The sequence below is a fragment of the Pelobates fuscus genome, chromosome 3, assembly GCF_036172605.1.
Source record: "Pelobates fuscus isolate aPelFus1 chromosome 3, aPelFus1.pri, whole genome shotgun sequence".
NCBI classification, from domain to species: Eukaryota; Metazoa; Chordata; class Amphibia; order Anura; family Pelobatidae; genus Pelobates; species Pelobates fuscus.
In genome coordinates this window covers 358732827-358754378 of record NC_086319.1, presented here as the reverse complement: position 1 = coordinate 358754378, position 21552 = coordinate 358732827, and the positions used below count along the sequence as shown (strand labels likewise).

Sequence of the window (21552 nt, the reverse complement as noted above, 5' to 3'; positions counted from 1 at the left end):
AGGAATACAAACGTGTTCCTGACACTACCACGGCAAAACATCTATTTAGATGTCCGTTACCCCTCTCCATATAGTAAAAAGGTGAATTTACTCACCTTTTTCCCACACTGACGAAAGTTCTGCACAAGAACTGAAACGTTGATACTTTGTGGCAGTTGCTGAATAAAAGCTAAGTTATTTTTTCACCATATATTTTTTGAAGTCCTTGGAGTGCTATTTTCTACTATTTTGTTTTATATATATATATATATATATATATATATATATATATATAAAATCAATTCTTATATACATCTCACCATGACAAATACTACATAGTTAAAGATACACTGTAGACACCAATACGTTTGCTTAATGAAGCAGTTTTGATGTATAGATCATGCCCAAGCATGACTTGCACAATCTTCCTAAATACCTGTAAAGTGAGATCTAATGTTTTAATTTTGCACATTCTGTTTAATTTAGAATTTATCTTAATTATCACCTGCTCTGTTAATAGCCTTATAGATCCTGCAGGACCCTCACCCTGTGTGTGATTTGAGTTCAATTTACAAAGCAGGAGATAAAAAAGTCTAAAGCAAGTTAATATCTGTTTGAAAATAAAACCATGCATGCTGTGTGAGCCAGGGGAGGTGTGTCTAGGGCTGCATAAACAGAAACCAAAGTGATTTAAATCCTAAATGCCGAGAATTGAGTAGTGAGACTGCAGGGGCATGATCCACACACCCAAGCTACTTAATTAGCTTAAAATTGTTTTGACGGCTACAGGGTCCTTTTAATAACTTACTGTATTACCTACTGTTTAACTACTGCTCGTAATATTTATTTCCAAAGCTACAAGGTCATACTAGTTTCCTGTATACATAAAATGATAATTAGATAAAATAATATTGTAGTATGGAGGGGAAAAAATTCCTTAAAATGCCCAAACGCTGAAGTGGGAGCTGGGTTCTAGCTCCTGGAAATTGTAAGTGCATGTCTTATGCCTTCTCTTCACTAAAAAAAGAGACTTACTACACTATTAGCCTTCGCGTTCTCTCTTTTTGTAGTTTCATAAAATCACTAAGAACATTTTTTCACCTACATTTCTGATTTACCTGTTGTTTATTCAATCGGAGAAGAGAGATGCTGAAATTGGTTATTGAGCTGCCAACTGGACTATATCAGTAACTAATCAAGCAATGAATTTTCCTTTTATTTTCATTATATAAGCTTTACCTTGATCGATATGTCAGATAATCTGTATTTCAGAAATCTTTATTTTTATTTGTGTTTTCTTCAGGTGTTTGATGAATAAATAAAAGCACTGTTATCTTATATTTGGAATAATTAAAAATTGTTTTTATTTGCTTTCAGTTCAAGTTCCAGACAGAATATTGGCAGACATTAACACCATAAATGGAGAGTTGTGTGAGTTTTGAAAAAGAATGGTTCAGTTTAGAGATCTAGTGGTTCATTCTCAAAGAATCCAATTCATAATGTTCAGATCGCTTTAATTATAATCTGCATTGCTATAAGAACTATTTCACTACTTGACAAGAATCCTATAATGAACTCCATATGGGAACATATATCTTTCATGTCTGCCCTTCATCTTTTCCCACCTATGTTTTATCATTTATCATTTATGGAGATCTTGAACAAGAAAAGGAAGGGCAAGAGGTAGCTGGATAGCATACTTAAATAAATACTCATTATAAATGCTATCGTGCAAGGATTTCCCAGTTGCTGGCTTATTTGAACAGGTTAAACCACTATCAAATGGTATAACCTCTAATTCTTCAAGTCGGTTCCCCAAACCAAGACTTTCTGGTGGAAACCTCGACATTGAGCTGACGTTCAGGTGCAGAGTGATCAGGCGCTGTATTGATAAGGTTCAAGAATGCAGGATATGACGCCAATTGAGTGGGTGAATAATATTTCTATTTCATACATCAATACTATCATTAAATAATATTTACAAAAGTTAAGGAAGAATATATCACTGAGTAATACACAACATTGAGGTCCATTATAGAAGCACCGGTCAACCTTTTAATCGTAATTTAATTGGGCAAGTTCTTTGACAGCACATCTGCTCATAAGATGAAGCTTCTAACCAAACGTCAGAAAATCCCAGCTATTATAATCATAGTGACATGTGCATTTCATACATGCTAGAGTGCAGCTTACAAGACATCAACCTACTCCGGAGCGCTGGGCACATGCCCAGAGTGTCCTGAGTCATGTGATGAGTCACCTGCACTTTGTTTGGAAGATTCTGGAACTCTGTGTAGTATGCCCAGAACATCACAGGATTCCAAGGTTTACAACTAATTAGCTTTTAGAAGGTGATGATATAAAGGAGACCTCAGATGTAGAAAACATCCACACTGTTGACAAAGGATGGGTTACTGAATTAATAAGGGCATATCCCAATAAGCATAAACTGAAAGGAATGAAACAAATGAGGTTAGGTATCCACTTAAAAAAGAGGGGACCTCACCCCACTTGAATTACCTCCAAAGTAAACTATCATCACAAGGTAAGCAACTTTATTAGAAACCAATACACAAACCAATAAAATTTATACACACAGAAAGTATAAGTAACACCCACAGTAAAAAAAAATCGAAAAATGTATAGTACACCTTTAAAAAACGGGGGGAATGGAAATATGGAGATTTCCTATATATGCATAAAGTATATTTCAAGTTTAGGTCCTGTTATAAATGGAACCTCTCATATTGATATTAATTGGCTATTTAAACCTAGGGTATGCCAAAGAATACACAATACAAATTTCTGTTTAAATCACAGGACTTATTAGTATAATAGAAAGATTTAGATTGCATATGACATATATTTCCATGTAGGCACGAAGTAAATATCAAACTAAGTGACAGAAGAAGTACCAAAATAGATACTCAGGGGCTGATTGTATCGAGCTGCTACATATATACACTGTAGTAAGCTATTAGAATGGTTCTATCTAGATAGGACCACGGAGAAAAGATACGGTTTATCCAAAGTACCACCTCCTATCCAAAACTGAAGAGTGGAGGCTAGATCGAAAGGATTCCATGATGGAATGTTAGAGAATATAATGGAACAAGAAAATAGCCGTACTTAATTCCTGGTCCGTTTCTCCAGTTATGTGTCTAGATATGTATAATCACTTAAAAAAATAATTTCCAATCTGCTGCTAAGGAGATCTAAATTCGTAGAAAGGTATTCAAGCTCTAGCTGCCGAGACAGGTACTAATCCCGGCCCGTCTCACCAGGTACCCTGTCTAGATATAGCCGATCTCTAAGCCCCATCCTGCTGCTTGCCCAAATAGTAACCTTATAGCGTTCCATATTAAAAATGCAGAAGGTACAGCAAGCCACTATCAGCCAACCGATTCCACCCCAGTATAGTTAGAGGTTAAAAACAACGAGAGTGCATCGGCAAAAATATGCTCGACGCGCGTTTCGGCGTGAACATCCGCCTTTGTCAAGAGCTTGTATAAGAAAAAGACCACTAGAGGTCTCCCTAATCTTTAAACAAGTGTAACACTTTTTTTTACTAATTAGTAAATATTACCAATATATAGGTATTTACATGTAAAATTTTACAGAAATAATTAAACGCAATGGTTAATATATAAAATACATTCAGTAGAGAAGGGAACTCTATTAATAAAGCTCCGGAAGCACATTTATTGTCCTTTTTTTTAATTACGAAGTCGCTAGTATCTTTTTTCCCTGATTAGTCATTTGACTGCTCACTGTTTAGCGGACACGACCCCTACTTGCGGCATCGAAAGTGGGGCAAATCTAAAGCTAGTGTTAAACCTAAAGCCAGCAGGCAAATAGTAAAAAAAAAATTTATATTTTCAAGTCAATAAATTAAGGATTATAGCCTCAATAAATGGCACTGAATCACTGACTCCAATATTTTGCAGGATAAGAGAGAGTATTATTGATTTTCAATACTTTTTGAAAATTGTTATTATTCGAACCAATATTTATTGACTCCTAATAAGCCTTTAATGGTTGTAGATGTTATCGATTTGAACAGACAAAAGATTAAATGGGAGTTTAGTAATTGATTATTTATGTTGACTGAAAACATATATAAAAGTAAAATGAACCAATGAAGAGCAGACCCAGGGGATTTAACTCAGGCTTTAATCCTGGCCCTTCCTGATGAGCCCAGTGGAGTGAAACTTATGTCACTTACACATAGATGGACACGTGATTCCTAAAAGATAACACAACACTTAGTGATATGATTATGCTGGACCATTGCCGGTTAATATAGTCTACTTTTGTAGGCCATTATCTAATCAATTTAAAAAAAAATCTTTTATTATTATACTTTTTATTATTTTCATTGTACAACATATAACATATGACATACATTAAAACATTTAATTTAAACATATACTATTGCAATATAATGTTAAATACATTTAAAATCATACAAACATATAACAACCATACAACACTAAACTGTTGTATCGAAGCAGTAGGACCAAGGGAAAGGAGAATATACCCTAATCTATAAATATCTTCACAACTCCAAAGGGGAAAGTATAAGAGGGGAAAAAAGGGAAAATCACTAAATCCATAATTAACTACAATCCCATAGATTCTCTATTTATCCAAAGTTGACATTTTTTTCTCTCTTTATAACAAATAGCACTCTCCATATTTAACTGATATATAACTTGGGTTCTAACTTCATACCAATAAGGTGTAACACTTGATCTACACTTTTTAGCTATTAAATGTTTGGATGCTATATAATTTGACCTTTTAAGTTGCCTTGGTTTCGACATCCACTGGTCTTCTGGAGCATTTTGTTTCCCCTTCTTTACTCCATTTCTGCCTCAATAGGTTATGGCTCTTGGAATTGCAATCTATTTAGTAGAATTATAGACTGTCTTCGCCTGTTATAAATCATATATACATAATTAGATATGTCTACTAAAAAGTGCAGATATCCTAAGTAGGTTAATCTTACATCAGGGAGCCAAATTAGGGGAGCTATCTACTAAATAGCACCCTAACTTGGTATAAGTAGGGCAATCCCACATCAGGGTACCAAATTAGGGGAGCTATCTACTAAACAACAAACTATAAGAAATAACAAACAACTGAACTTCCAAAAAATTATCAGATGAATTTCAGTTCATTCTGAATTGATACTTTCGCCAATTTTTTTTTCGGAATTAAAGTAACAAAGCCGAAGATTCACCATATTTTTACCTGTGCACATGTCTGTATATTTTATTTATTTTTTCCTACATACCGTATATAGTTTTGAGTCCGTATTCAGAGACAATTTCATTCATAATAATACAACTCTGATTGCATAAACACATTAAATATGTATATAGCTAGATTGTCAATAAACAACTTTTAAGGGATAAAAGAAGTAAAGGGTTTTTTTTTAATCCAATTTATCTATTCTGGACAATTACTGCAATTTGGTTGTGAATTTATGGATTACCTTATGAAAGCCTTATATTTAAAGTTTGTAACAAAGTCTTCCTTTTACCCCAATCCTTCTGCTACTCCATCCCCCCTGCACAGCAAGGATGTGCCCTCTTGGTTGGCATAGAGAAATCTACTCTTGCTATTATGTCTCAAAAAGCGAGAAGACATGGGATGAGGCAAGAGATGAGTGTCAAAAATTAAATTCTCAGCTTACCACCATTTCCAGCAGTGATGAAATGGTAAGTCGCTTTATGAGTTGTTAAACAAGTATCTAATTTCTTGAAAAATTCCAAAATTATTTATTTTGACAAAGTAGCACCTTCTCGTTTCTTATTCACAAAAGTGAGAATTGCTAGGAACTGAAAGTGAATTCAAAGAGAATTTCTACATTTATTCTAAAATAGCTAAATTAGAAAAAAAAGTAGGTTATGTTTTCATTTTGCTATTTTGGCCTTAAATTTGAAATTTACATTGAATTCACTTTTAATTCCCGACAATTCTTATTTTAGTAAATAACACTTCATTTGTTTTAAAGGAGACCAAATTTTAATATCTCAGATAGAGAACGAATAGCTCCTTGAAACAACCACACCGTCTTTTTCCAGCGCATGTGATATTTCTCCTGATACATGCGATGGTGAGGTTCCTAGCGCTTGTTAGATCCAGGTATGGCAGCCGGTACTTTCCAAACCAGAGTCTCTTCTAAATGGCGGTAACTGCGTATAGGTCAGGAAAAGTATTTCTCCTGAGTTTACCTGTGGGTTTTTCTTGTATTCCGAACAATTCTTCTGGCAGTTGTGGCTGAAATCTTTCTTGGTCTACCTGACCTTGACTTGGTATCAAGAGACCCCCGAATTTTCCACTTCCTAATAAGTGATTGAACAGTACTGACTGGCATTTTCAAGGCTTTGGATATCTTTTTATGTCCCTTTTCATCTTTATAAAGTTCCATTGCCTTGTTACAAAGGTCTTTTGAAAGTTCTTTTCTGCTCCGCATGGCTCAATATCTAGCCTGCTCAGTGCATCCACATGAGAGTTAACAAACTCATTGACTATTTATACACAAACACTAATTGCAATTTTAAAAGTCACAGGTGCGGGAAATTGACCTTTAATTGCCATTTCAACCTGCATGTGTCACCTTGTGTGTCTGTAACAAGGCCAGACATTCAAGGGTATGTAAACTTTTGATCAAGACCATTTGGGTGATTTTATTATGATTTAAAAAGGAGCCAAACATATATGTGATGATAAATGGTTTCATATGATCACTATCCTTCAATAAAATATTCTTCCAGTTTGTACACACAGGTGGAGAAAAAACAACAACACAATGCAATATTTCAAAACATACATACACTGCTTTAAATGGAAACTGTAGGCACCCAGACCACTTCAGCTCATTGAAGTGGTCTGGTGCTGGGTCCCTTTTGCACCTAGTGCTGCAATGTTAAACATTGCAGTTCCAGAGAACTGCAATGTTTACATTGCAGCTTTAAGTCTGCACACGTTGGTTGTCTACCAGACAGCCACTAGAAGGCTTCCTGGTTCGAAACGGACCTTTGGTCCGATGTCTGATGCTGGACGTCCTCATGCTCTGCATGAGTACCTCCAGCGTCAGATTTTTCCCCACGGGAAAGCATTGATTAATTCTTTCCTATGGGGAAATCCAAATGCGAGCGCAGCCATTGACGGCCATGCACATTAGGTCTACCTCGCCGGCTGATGGCGGGGAGGAGCGTGGGTGGAGTCTCACCCAGCGCCAAGGGACATCGCTGCAGGAGATAAAATCTTGAAAATGTTATACTTTATCACTTTATGTGTATCTTAGATATTTTGTACCTGTAGATATACGTTATTGTGGAGTTTTTTTGCAATAATTTAGAGGAGTCCATTTTTTTACTCCAGTGTACACTTTCTTAAAGGGTAATTGTGACAAAACCCCTGTTTTGTGGATACCAGGGCCCTTTCTTCCGTATGCCGTTCGTGCATTTAGCACTATTTTATTCCTTTTTATTGTATCGAACAAACTACAAACAGACAGACCACACGCAATAGGAGTGTGCAGCTTATTAACCTCCCAGAAGCTGTGGTTAACCACGACTAATTGACGAACGGCTGGGTGCTCGCCGTTCGTATGAACGAACACGTGGCGGCGGCTATCTTAAACTGACGAACACCCAGCGGTGTTTGGTCGTTGACCGCATGGAACTGTTTTTGGCCACTGTTGAACACTGCTGGGACTGCCAAACTTCCAAATTGCCAAACTTCCATCCCTTCGTTGTGTCGTTCAGTACATTCATTACCCACGAACTGGACCGACCCAGATAGCTTAATCCATAGAGCTAATTCTAGACAGATTTCTGGTGATTTGACTGTGTTCAGGGGATCTGAGAGCTATTCAGATATATTGAGCGCTCAGATCCAAGCTATCTGGGGATATGTGGAATGTGGGGGTTCTGTTCGGTGTAATATAAGTTATGTATTTTAATGTATTTTGTTACAGTTGTAAAATGGAAATATTTTCTCTACCTGGAGATAATTGCGTTTACTACGGCCACTTAACCCAATTATCTCCAGGATAGAGAGGAGGGATTTCCCTGTTTATGTGGGAGTGTTTTAAATTGTACTGTCTGATGATTGTTTACTGTAACTTGTGTTTCAGTCCTCCACAAGGTCCCTGTGGTAGTCTCCCTTGCTGGAGGACCTGCATAAAAGGCCAAGCTGTGGCCACCATTAAACAGATTGTTTTACCCCTTCATGAAGTCTTGGCTCATGTTTGGGGGATTGGGAGCTATAATTCACTACACCTTCTGCTACACTTGGATTTCGGGAGATTCTGCATGGATATACTCAGCTGGAGTATAAGGGATCCGTTACAGTAATATGTTTATTTGTTTGTTTATTCATTTAAACACTATCAGATAAGAGGTGTGTATGAATAGGTTTTTTGTATTTCTGTTAGCGTATTAAATGTGTCTTTTTGTTTCCCCAGAATATTTTAAGCAAAATTTATGAGAACCAAGGGAGGTACTGGATTGGACTTCGAAGGGATAGAAACAATATTGATGTCTGGAACTGGATGGATGGGACAGTGATGACCTATTCGTGAGTGTGACCTTTGTATATAACTTAATGAACTTCCTTCACCCTAATAATAGTGAGGGTGGGCCAATAAATCTAAAACATTTAAAAAAAATGTAAAATGTTAAAAAGAAAAAATTATACTTACCATCAGAAGTCTTCTTTCTTCTAATTCTTCTGTTCTTCAGCTCCCGAACAGACCAAATTAAAATCCATAATAACCAACTTTACTAATTAATATTAAAAAGCACAATCGCAAAAAAAAAAGAAAAATTAAAAACTGCACCTCAATAAAAAACAATCCATTATCATCAAAGGAGAGCTTACAGACTGAGCTCTTATAGTGGGAAACACCCTTATATAGGCTTTCCCATGCTATCATATCTACTACAAAGTGTGGGGAAATTTTGCACACTTTGCAATATGACCAAGAGTGTTCTGATTTGTTGGATAAAAGTCTCACTGGCCTCTTTTTGGCCTGGAGAACAAATTAATTAGAAGTAAGAAGTATTTTGATGGTAAGTGTAATTTTTCTTAACAGGTTTTAGATGTATTGCCTCCCACACAAAAACATTGACATGTCCACTCCCCCTTTTTTATAATATTTAGGGATCCACACATCACCCATTGGTGGAGGTTGGCGGGGACACTATGCCCCCTCTTTGTAATTAACATTAGGAACCCAAACCCTCGCCCGTGGGTGGTAGCCACAGGGTTTGACACTAGCTCCTCCGCCATATATTATTAATATTAGAGTATCCACCACAGGTTGCCCATGGAACATAACCCTTATTAACCAGGAATTTTTCACATAAGTAATACAAATTACTGAAAAGGAAAGTAAGAAACATAATGAAAAAGCAAGCAAAACATGGAGCATTGCCAATCTCGTCTCCAACTCTAGTCAGGTTCCTGAACAGGCCTCCACTCACCCTCTCTAAACAAAGGAGACAAAGGTTTTTGGAGCTCATGTATAGACAGTAGGATGATGACTGGCTGCTAGGAGGGGGAATCAAATGCCTCATAAGAGGCTCCGCCTGTGAAAAAGCTGCCGAGTAGACTCTCGAATCCAAGGCGGGATGGTGAGCAGTAGGCCCCAGTGTGGAATCTCCAATTCCTGTGCATCAAATTGGTTTGGATATGGACATTAGTGACAAAGACCCTTTTAGGGGTTGAAACATTGCTTTGTCTCACTTCTCCAGATAAATAAAATTGAAGATACTTGGAGTGCCTGGATCCTCTTTCTACCATGGATATGGATATTACTGATTTTCCAAATGCTTACAAACTAATTTTACTGAGTCAGTCAGACCGACTGAATCCTGACGCATTTATCTTTAGTAAAACAGCGATTTGATAATGCAGTCGGAATTCAGTCATTTTTAAAGAATTTTGTCCCTCATCTAACCATGTCTTTAAATTAATAACCAGACCATATACAATTAGCTTAACGCTAAATCTAATTCTAAATTATTGCATAGATTTTAACATAATCCCAATTAAAAACTCTTACATTTTATTTCACAAATTTAGCCCCATCTGTAACCTTAAACATTAACCCTAATTTTCCAAAATGTTGCCTTCTCAAATTATCTTTAAATGGACATTATTAACACCAAAACCAGGGTGGCAATGTAAAATATTGGCATTCCAGGCAAACAGAAATTTTGCATCTTGCCATAACCAGTAACCTTGCCTCTAGATGATTGTATTAGACCAGCTGGATGATATTGGAAAAAAATTTCACACATTTTACATAAAAACGGCATGGATATTCAGATTAATATTTTTAGAAGTGTTTAAAGTAAAATGCATGTATTTCTCACAGCAAACGGATGAATGTTGCCCTCACAATGCTCTAGGTTCTAAAATAAATGTAAGCATGTATTTTATGCTAATACTTTACTGAACTAAACTGGGCTTGTTTATATGTTGTGAGATAGCCGAGGTGGTACCCATTCTGAATTCAGTACACTTCCAAACCTCATGGTTGCAGAGATTATACCCAGCAGTATCAACCATAAAATGAGTACTGCATAAATAGATACAAGAAGCAAAAATTAATCAGATACTAAAATGTTTAGATTAAAGAATGTAAGTTATTAATTTCAGCTTTCAATTAGATTATTTCAAATATAATAGTGTTTTTGTTTTTTTAATGCAGTAACTGGGACAAGGATGAACCTAATAATGACAAAAACAATGAGCACTGTGCTGAGACCATGGCAGGACCTTGGAATGATCAAGATTGTAAAACAATGCAAAAATTTATCTGCAAGAAAGTGTGAAACTGTTGGGAGTCATATGTTTTCCTTAGAAACTATATATAACCTCTCTAAAACTGAACTCCTTGTCTTTCCTCCTCCTAATACTGATCCTCCTCTCTCGCTCTCCCTTCAAGTCAGTGATATCCACATAAGTCCACCCTGCAAGCGCGCTGTCTTGGCGTCATACTTGACTCTGGTCTCACCTTTGAGTCTCACATCCAGTTTGTTGCCAAGTCCTGTAGGTTCCAATTCAAAAACATAGCCCGCATCCGCCCCTTTCTTACGCAAGATGCTACCAAGGAGCTTGTCCATGCTCTAGTAATTTCCTGCATGGATTAATGTAACCCTCTCCTGATTGGTCTCCTCAAAAGCCGTATTGCCCCACTACAATCTGTAATGAATGCTGCAGCTAGACGGATTTTCCTCTCTAGTCGGTCCTCTCACACCTCACCCCTCTGCCAGTCGTTACATTGGCTCCCTGTATCCTATAGGAGTCAATTCAAAGTGCTAACCCATACATTTAAAGCACTGAACAATTCCAGTCCCTCTTATATCTCTTCACTGATCCATAGGTATGCCCCTCCTCGTACCCTCCGCTCTGCCCGTGACCACCTCCTGACCGCTGCTCGCACCCGTACGGCAAACTGGCGCTTGCATGACCTCTCGCGGGTGGCTCCTCTCCTATGGAATAGCTTGCCTACTGCCATCAGACTCTCCCCTAGTCTTCAATAATTTAAGAAGGGCCTTAAAACCCATCTCTTCAGGAAAGCGTATGGCCTCCCAGAGTAACCTCTACATCACATACCTGTCTCTTGCTCTCTCCTATGCGACAGTGCTTTGCTCTTTCCTCCAGCTCTGCTTCACTCCTACTTGATATTTCCTGTCCTAATGTTTCTAATACCCCACCTCCTATAGTCTGTAAGCTCGTTTGAGCAGGGTCCTCTTCAACCTATTGTTCCTGTAAGTTTTCTTGTAATTGTCCTATTTATTGTTACATCCCCCCCTCTCAAAATATTGTAAAGCGCTACGGAATCTGTTGGCGCTATATAAATGGAAATAATAATAATAATAATGATAATAATATATATATATATATATATATATATATATACCAATGGAATATATATATATATTCCATTGGTTCCCTGCACACACACTTTCAGATTTTAGCAAAATGCCAGGTACATTACAGCCATAGCCAAATAATACAGAATATACTGAAAAAAGGCTTGCACTCACGGTCTGTTTCTTTGATAAAACTTTCTTCTTTATTTCAAAGCTTGTTAAAACATAATCTTAGTCATCAACGTTTCAGCCATCTCTTGTGGCTTTCATCAGGATCAGGATCCTGATGAAAGCCACAAGAGATGGCTGAAACGTTGATGACTAAGATTATGTTTAAACAAGCTTTGGAATAAAGAAGAAAGTTTTATCAAAGAAACAGACCGTGAGTGCAAGCCTTTTTTCAGTATATTATATATATATATATATATATATATATATATATATATATATATATATATATATATATATATAGGGTTGGGCTTTAAAAGGGAGTTATTTACTACTTTTGTTTTGTTTTGTTATATGTTAAATAAATTTGTTAAATGATCAAAGAGGTTTCTATATAATAACGGAGGTAACCGGTGGACTTCTGATGGTGACTAAACCCTTTTGGATCTGATATGCCTAATACCATCTTGATCCTGTAAGTGCTATCTAAGTAAAGCACAGTTATAACATGACGATTTGCACATAAACTGTTTGCATGTGCATCTTAAGCAATTTGATTTTATTGTGTATTAACGTTATTACCCTATGAGATTAATTTTGTTTCTACTGTAGTTATTTTATGTTATATATATATATATAAAAGCCTTGCACTCCTACTTACAAAAATGTAGAACCCGGTGCTAGATTGCACTAGACATGCAGAACAGAAAAAAATCAGCACTCCCAGGATTTTTAAATAATTTTTTTTTTTACTCCAAAATATAGACGTGATGTTTGTTATCCTGATGAAAGTTCCTGGTAGGAACTGAAACGTCGATATTTTGGAGTAAAAAGAAGCTTTCTTTAAAAATCCTGGGAGTGCTGATTTTTTTTCCCGTTATATATATATATATTTGTCTTGTGAAATGGCCAGGTGTACTGGACTAAAATGTTGACATTTCATGAGATTTAATGATATAAATTGTTTGTTTTTCATTTAACGGACCACTCCACAACCCAAAAGTACTTTATTAAGGAGGAGTAGCCTATTTTAACCCCAGTTTATGAAAGTACTGATTTCTATGAGAAATCGTCACTTTTATGAAAAAACATAGAAACATAGAATGTGACGGCAGATAAGACCCATTCGGCCCATCTAGTCTGCCCAATTTTCTAAATACTCTCATTGGTCCCTGGTCTTATCTTATAGCTAGGATAGCCTTATGCCTATCCCACGCATGCTTAAACTCCTTTACTGTCTTAACCTCTACCACTGCAGTTGGAAGCCTATTACATGCATCCACTACCCTCTCAGTAAAATAATACTTCCTGATATTATTTTTAAACCTTTTCCCCTCTAATTTAAGACTATGTCCTCTTGTTGTGGTAGTTTTTCTTCTTTTAAATATAGTCTCCTCCTTTACTGTGTTGATTCCCTTTATGTAAACGATGGAACACCCCACTGACTGTCTATCAAACAGACAGGAAGGTTTTCTGCCTCCTTGCATTCCGTGAGCTAACGGAAGTGGCAGGGGCACACTACTTGAGCGTGCCTGCCTTCTCCCACACTGACCTCAGATCATATGTGAGTGCATGCAGGAGTCAGCATGAGCACGAGAGCACCAATTCAGAAAATCATTCATGTATTCTGTAGCAGAACTCCAGTACTCTGAACATGACCGCTTTGTAGCCGCTTGCCGGGATCCTGGAACCTGGAACGCTTCAGCACCAGTCACCGAAGCTTCACTGGGGTCTCTCTGGAGCTCTCTTCTTCCATGCAGGAATAGTCACCGCTGCCTATTCTTCTACAGATCTCCTTCCCAGTTGGGAGCAAAGTGACTTGAACATAGGAATCATCCAGAGACCTAGTTGAAATGTCCATTTTAAGCTCCTGGTGATGGTGACTACCATCACATGTTCATTGGTGGTATATCTACTAAACAGTGATTTATACTTGTTTGGCCATTTGGGCAGTGGAGTGTCCTTTAAGTCCTGTTACTGACTCTGTTTTGATTTGTGTGTAATGTATGGGGGGGGGGAGGATTGCATTTGTCTTGCATTTCTAATAAAGCACATTTTATTCAACTCCTTTTTAATTCATGTTCTAAACTTCCCCATTAATGAGAATTTGCATATTTCCTTTCTCTTTCCAAGACGCTGACATGTCAGATTATAAACACAGACCCTTCTCAACATTAAATAATGATCTTACACCTTGTAAATGTAGTTTGACCTCATGTTATTGTCATAGATCCAATATCGATCTTTGTTATATTCTGGGGAACCCAAATTGTATCTAGTGCACTTGGAGAAGCGTGAATCAGACACAAGACATTTGTGTTGGATATCAAAATAAGCCTCTGCCATTTATTTGAACAGTCTGTGCTTTTATACATTAAAAGTAAGTGCTTACGTGCAAATACTCATAGAACAGTAGTAGGAAGGGAGGGAGGAGTACAGATAAGACATAGGGATGAACGTCATGTACATATAACAGATAAGATCCAGGAAAGAGAAGAAACAGACTGATTTAGGAGAGACAGCTCAGGTTACATAGTTACATAGTTACATAGTTACATAGTTACATAGCTGAAAAGAGACTTGCGTCCATCAAGTTCAGCCCTCCTCACATTTGTTTTTTGCTGTTGATCCAAAAAAAAAACAGTTTGAAGCACAATTTTGCAACAAGCTAGGAAAAAAATTCCTTCTTGACCCCAGAATGGCAGTCAGATTTATCCTTGGATCAAGCAGTTATTACCCTACATTGAAAGATTATATCCTTGAATATTCTGTTTTTGCAAGTATGCATCTAGTAGCTGTTTGAACATCTGTATGGACTCGGCTAAAACCACTTCTTCAGGCAGAGAATTCCACATCCTGATTGTTCTTACAGTAAAAAAAACTTTCCTTTGCCTTAGACGAAATCTTCTTTCTTCCAGTCTAAACGCATGGCCTCGTGTCCTATGTAAAGTCCGGTTTGTGAATAGATTTCCACACAATGGTTTGTATTGGCCCCAAATATATTTGTATAATGTTATCATATCCCCTCTCAGGCGACGTTTTTCTAAACTAAATAGGTTTAAATTTGTTAACCTTTCTTCATAGCTGATATGTTCCATTCCTCTTATTAATTTTGTAGCCCGCCTCTGCACTTTTTCTAGTGCCATAAAATCCTTCTTTAGAACAGGTGCCCAAAATTGCACAGCATATTCAATGTGTGGTCTTACCAGTGATTTATAAAGAGGCAAAATGATATTCTCGTCCCGAGAATGAATGCCCTTTTTCATGCATGACAATACCCTACTGGCCTTTGCCACTGCTGATTGACATTGCACATTGTTGCATAGTTTGTTGTCTATAACAATTCCCAAGTCCTTTTTGTGTGTTGTTATCCCTAATTCGCTTCCATTAAGGGTATACGTTGCTTGTGTATTCTTTACGCCGAAGTGCATAACTTTGCATTTTTCAAAATTATATTTCATCTGCCATTTGAGTGCCCAGTCCTCCAGTCTATCTAAATCCCTCTGCAGCAAAGTAATATCTTGCTCACATTGTATTATTTTACAAAGTTTTGTGTCATCTGCAATCACTGAAACATGACTTCCAATGCTGTCTTCAAGATCATTTCTAAACATGTTAAATAGAAGGGGTCCCAGAACAGACCCCTGAGCAGAGCCGGACTGGCCCACCGGGATACCGGGAAATTTCCCGGTGGGCCGCGGCATCTGGGGGCTGCGCAAGTATGTGCCACCGGGTGGCCGGTCCGGTGGCACACTCAGAGGGGGGCCAACGGCCGTGTTCCACACTGCAGCCTCGCCGGCCCGGCGACACTCCTACTGCTGAGGGCTGAAGGGGGAGGGAGCATATCTCTACCATGCTCCCTCGCGGTTCCCACAATTCACAGCACGGATGCTGCTGGGGATTGTGGGAACCGCGAGGGAGCATGGTAGAGATATGCTCCCTCCCCCTTCAGCCCTCAGCAGTAGGAGTGCCGCCGGGCAGGCAAGGCTGCAGTGTGGAACGCTGCTGGCCCCCTGACTCCTCTGCCGGCCCCCTGACTCCTCTGCCGGCCCCCTGACTCCTCTGCCGGCCCCCTGACTCCTCTGCCGGCCCCCTGACTCCTCTGCCGGCCCCTGACTCCTCTGCCGGCACCCTGACTCCTCTGCCGGCCCCCTGACTCCTCTAAGGTGGGGGGGGGAGATGGGGGGGGGAGGGAATAGAGAGAGAGAGACAGAGGGAATAGAGAGAGAGACAGAGGGAATAGAGAGAGAGACAGAGGGAATAGAGAGAGAGACAGAGGGAATAGAGAGAGAGACACAGAGGGGGTGGGGGTGAATAGAGAGAGAGACAGAGGGGGTGGGGGGTGAATAGAGAGAGAGACAGAGGGGTGGGGGGGTGAATAGAGAGAGAGAGACAGAGGGGTGGGGGGTGAATAGAGAGAGAGACAGAGGGGGTGGGGGGTGAATAGAGAAAGAGACAGAGGGGATGGGGGGTGAATAGAGAGAGAGACAGAGGGGATGGGGGGTGAATAGAAAGAGAGACAGAGGGGATAGGGGCGGTGAATAGAGAGAGACAGAGGGAATGGGGGGTGAATAGAGAGAGATACAGAGGGAATGGGGGGTGAATAGAGAGAGAGACAGAGGGAATGGGGGGTGAAGAGAGAGACAGAGGGGGGGAGTGCCACATGGAGAGGGGGGAGAGTGAGACACAAGGGGAGAAAGAGGGGTGAATAGAGAGAGACAGAGGGGGAGGGAGAGTGCCACAGGAAAAGGAGGGAGAAAGAGACAGAGGGGGGAGAGTGAGACACAAGGGGAGAAAGAGAGGCGAATAGAGAGAGACAGAGGGGGAGGGAGAGTGCCACAGGGAAAGGGGGGAGAGTGAGACACAAGGGGAGAAAGAGGGGTGAATAGAGAGAGACAGAGGGGGGGGAGAGTGCCACAGGGAAACTCTAGCCCTGGAGCTACAGGCTAGAGTTCACTCTCACCACTGCGACCACCAGGGATTCCTGGTGGTCCGAGTGGTGAGAGTGAACTCTTGCCCCATACAAACACTGCCCACCCACACACCATACACATTCACACACTGCCCCCCCCATACACACACACAGACCCCCATACACACATTGCCCTATACACACAGCCACCCATACACACATTGCCCCATGCACCCTACACACTGAACCTTTCACACACATTGCACCCCTCACACATTGCACCACTGCTCCTATACCCTACTACAGCCCCATATCCCAGCAGACCCCAGGTAAGTTGTCAAACTGTACTTAAACGGTTTGACTATTTACTCTGGGAGCGGGTCCCAGCACAACTGGCACCATACCCACTACACAGAGCAGTAGTGGTTATTGTGCACGGATTATTTCTTTAAATAATCTATTGGTTCCCCCTCCTGAGATCAGGCTCTGGATCCGCCACTGATTGTATATATATATATATATATATATATATATATATATATATATATAATTATGCCTATAATATTTACACATATATTAATGTACATGTATATATGCATAATACACTGAGAAATGTCATTGATATGTACAATATGTAATAAGCAAATATTGGCCCAGTCTTGTTGCAAGGTACATACTCCAGCACAATAACATATTTAAAGTGAAGAGTGCACCCACAGGACCTCAAAATAAACAAGATAACGTAATTTTTTACAGTTGTGCCCTACATACATTCACCATTTCAGTCCCATTACCAAGCTTTCCTTAATATGTCATGGTAGTTGGACTGAAACATTGGTTATATGCAAAGGCAAGTCTGCTTAAAATAAATCTGCACTTTTTTTTTAAGCCTATGAGTGCTTTTTTTCACGTTGGAGTAATAATTTTAATTTTAAGTTATCTTTTCTAACTCTGTATCTGCACACTATGCTGGCGCGACGCATTATGGGGCTGGTAAATAATTTTTTTCCAGGGCTGCTTTTAATTCCCAGTCCGGCCCTGCCCCTGAGGGACACCACTTGCCACCTCTGTCCAGCTTGAAAATGTACCATTAACGACAACTCTTTGTACTCTGTTTTTAAGCCAATGTTCTACCCAAGAACAAGCATTTTCATCTAGACCGATTTCCTTGAGTTTGAACACTAATCTTCTGTGTGGAACTGTATCAAATGCCTTGGCAAAATCCAAATAGATCACATCCACTGCAACACCCTGATCTATACTTCTACTTACTTCTTCACGACCTGTGCTTCATAAAACCGTGCTGATTTTTGCTGATAACCATGTTCTTCTCAAGGAATTCTTGAATATTATCCCTTAATAGCCTTTCAAATATTTTACCAGCCACAGAAGTTAAGCTCACAGGTCTATAATTTCAAGGCAAGGATTTTGAACCCTTTTTGAATATAGGAACCACATCTGCCTTCCTCCAATCCTCCGGAACACTTCCTGAAAGAAAAGAATCTTGAAAGATTAAAAACAGAGGTTCACTTATTTCTACACTTAGTTCCTTAAGTACACGTGGATGGATACCGTCAGGCCCTGGAGCTTTGTTTATATTAACTTTCTTTAGTTGCTGCAGCACCTTGTCTTGAGTTAACCAATTACAATTATTCTGCAAGTTTTTAGTAGCAATCATTTGCACATCTATTGCCATGGGTTCTTCCTTAATATATACAGAGGAGAAATAGTTATTTAAAATTCCTGCCTTTTCCTGGTCTTCATTGACTAACACCCCCGTTTCAGTTTTTAGTGTACCTACACTTTCATTTTTGTTTTTTTTAGAATTTATGTAAAAATGCTTTGGGGTTGGTTTTGCTCTCTTTAGCTATCATTTTTTCATTTTGAAGTTTAGCAAGTCTAATTGCCCTTTTGCACGCATTATTTGCTTCCTTGTATCTTTTATAAGATGCATCTGATTTGTCCGATTTAAATGATTTAAATTCACTTTTCTTATTTTTAATCTCTTGTTTTACTTTTCTACTAAGCCACATTGGTTTTAATTTGTTTCTTTAATAGTTATTTCCCAATAGTACATACTGAGAAATGTACCTTTCTAATATTTGTTGGAAGATGATCCATTTATCCTCAGTGTTCTTTTCACTAAAGAGTTTATGCCAGTCAATATATTGTAAAGCTTCCCTTAACTTATTGAAATTGGCCTTTTTAAAATTATATGTTTTAGTATACCCCATGTGCTTTTGTTTTTTTGAGTTTATTTCAAAGGACACTATATTGTGATCACTATTTCCCAAGTGCTCACCTACTTGAATGTTGGTCAAAAGATCAACGTTGATTGTTAAAACCAGGTCCAGACAAGCATCCATTCTAGTTGGTGCTTGTACTAGTTGTGACATGAAGGTGTCATTTAACAAGTTTAAAAACCTAATTCCCTTTGCTGAGCTACTAGTCCCTCTGTCCCAATTTATGTCCGGGTAATTAAAATCTCCAATAATTAAAGTGTTACCCAGATTTGCAGCTTTCTCAATTTGCTCAAACAGCTGTTGTTCCTCGTCAATATTAACATTAGGTGGTTTATAACATATCCCAACCAATAGTTGGTTTCCCTTATTTTCCCCCATGCAGATATTTACCCATAAAGCTTCCACATTTTCCTCATCCTATTCAATTTGCTTAAGATTTGGCTTTAAATCATGGTTGACATACAAACATACCCCACCACCCTTCTTGTTTTTCCTATCCTTCCTAAATAACATGTACCCATTTAAGTTAACTGCCCAGTCATGTGTCTCATCCCACCATGTTTCAGTTATGCCTATTATATCATATTGTTTAGTGTATGCTAATGCCTCTAGTTCCCCCATTTTGTTATTTAGGCTCCTTGCATTAGTAAGCATACATTTAATATCATGTGTCACTTGTATATTTTGTGAATTATCAACATTACATAGCTTCTCTGTTCTGAGCTTGCCTCTCCCCCCCGTCTCCACCCTCCTTACACTGTGCTAAAGCCCATCTCCTTTCTGTCCTATCTCCATTTTGTAAATTGCTTTGACCCTCCCCCCCTACTACTAATTTAAAATCTCCTCCAATCTTCTAGCCATCCTATCCCCCAGCACTGCAGACCCTCTCCCGTTTAGGTGCAATCCATCACTACTATAAAGGTTGTACCCAATCGCAAAGCCGGCCCAGTGCTCTAAAAACCCAAAACCCTCCTTCCTGCACCAAGACTTCAGCCACGCATTAACCTCTCTAATCTCCCACTGCCTTTCCACTGTAGCACGTGGCACAGGTAATATCTCAGAGAATACCACCTTGGAGGTCCTTTTCTTACGTTTGCTACCTAATTCCCTGAAATCATTCTTTAGGACCTTCCATCTTACTCTTACTTTGTCATTGGTACCAACATGGACCATGACCGCTGGGTCATCCCCAGCCCCTCCCAATAATCCATCCACTCTGTCAGCAACATGCCGGACCCGAGCACCCGGGAGACCTCAAACTGTCCGGTTGAGCCGATCAGAGCGGCAGATTGCCCTATCTGCTCTCCTAATGATAGAGTCCCCTACCACCACAACCTGTCTTGTCTTCCTTACATTTTGATTCCCACCCATACTAGGGGGGCTGTTAGCTCGGCTGTTAGAAGTAACAGCTTCCTCTAATACAGCTACTCCTGAGCTGATGCTCCCAACATCTTCCCTCAAATGGGCAAATCTGCTAGGTGGCACCAAATCAGGACTAGCTAGCCCTTTCCTCTTCCCTCCCCCCCTGCTTCCTCGCCCCACTGTCACCCAGCTACATGCCTGTTCCCCATCTGTCTTATCTCCTCCCTCTCTACTACTTGTCCCCACTAAACTCTGCTCAGTCAGCAGCAGACTCCTCTCAAGATTGTCGATCTCCCTCAAAGTTGCGATTTGCTTCTCGAGATCTCCAATCTGAGCCTCCAGAGAAGCCACTCACACACAACCATCACAGAGGTATGGACCCTGGATGGGTACATCCAGGCATCCATACATGCAACAAGATGTGCATTGAGTTAGACCAGCAATCTTGCTAACACTCATTTTCCCAGATACAGAACAATAAAAATAAAATAAAAATATATAAATAAATAAAAATAAAAAAATAAAAAATTACCTTGATAGTTTAAACCCCTAGTTAGCGTTAACTCCTGGTTTTCTAACTCCTACTTGAAAGAGTCTACTTAATAGTCTGCTTCCAAGTAATGTGAGCAAGCTCAGTGAGTTAGGGGTGTGCCTTTATGGGGATACAAATCCCACACAGATGCAATTAATGAACACTCCTCCCAATCAATCAAGCAGCAGCACAAAAGAGGGGGGGAAACCAGAACACAGAAAAAAAAATGTAAAAAACAAAACTTTAATATTCTTTAAAAATTAAGTACTTGTGTGTACACAAATTACCAGAAATATAAAGAAAAACAACAAAAACAATATATACAAAAATATAAATTATCCAAGTAAATAAGTCCAGTGTATAAACATATCCTGCGCATTCCTTGAAGAAAAAGCAGCTGGCTAGGCTCTCAGAGATCCAGGGAAGGTAAAACCATACTTAGTAACAAGTAGT

General features: G+C 39.1%; 1 protein-coding gene across 1 annotated transcript in view; it reads left to right on the top strand.

Moving 5' to 3' along the window:
• The window catches only part of LOC134601829 (CD209 antigen-like protein C), a 44174-nt gene extending 33298 nt beyond the window's left edge, over positions 1-10876 (top strand). The window contains exons 6-9 of the mRNA XM_063446329.1: positions 1357-1410; positions 5563-5705; positions 8462-8574; positions 10715-10876. Coding sequence (XP_063302399.1) covers positions 1357-1410; positions 5563-5705; positions 8462-8574; positions 10715-10838 — 434 coding nt within the window. The 3' untranslated portion in view covers positions 10839-10876. The remainder of the gene's footprint in view (positions 1-1356; positions 1411-5562; positions 5706-8461; positions 8575-10714) is intronic.
• Positions 10877-21552: the final 10676 nt, after the last annotated feature.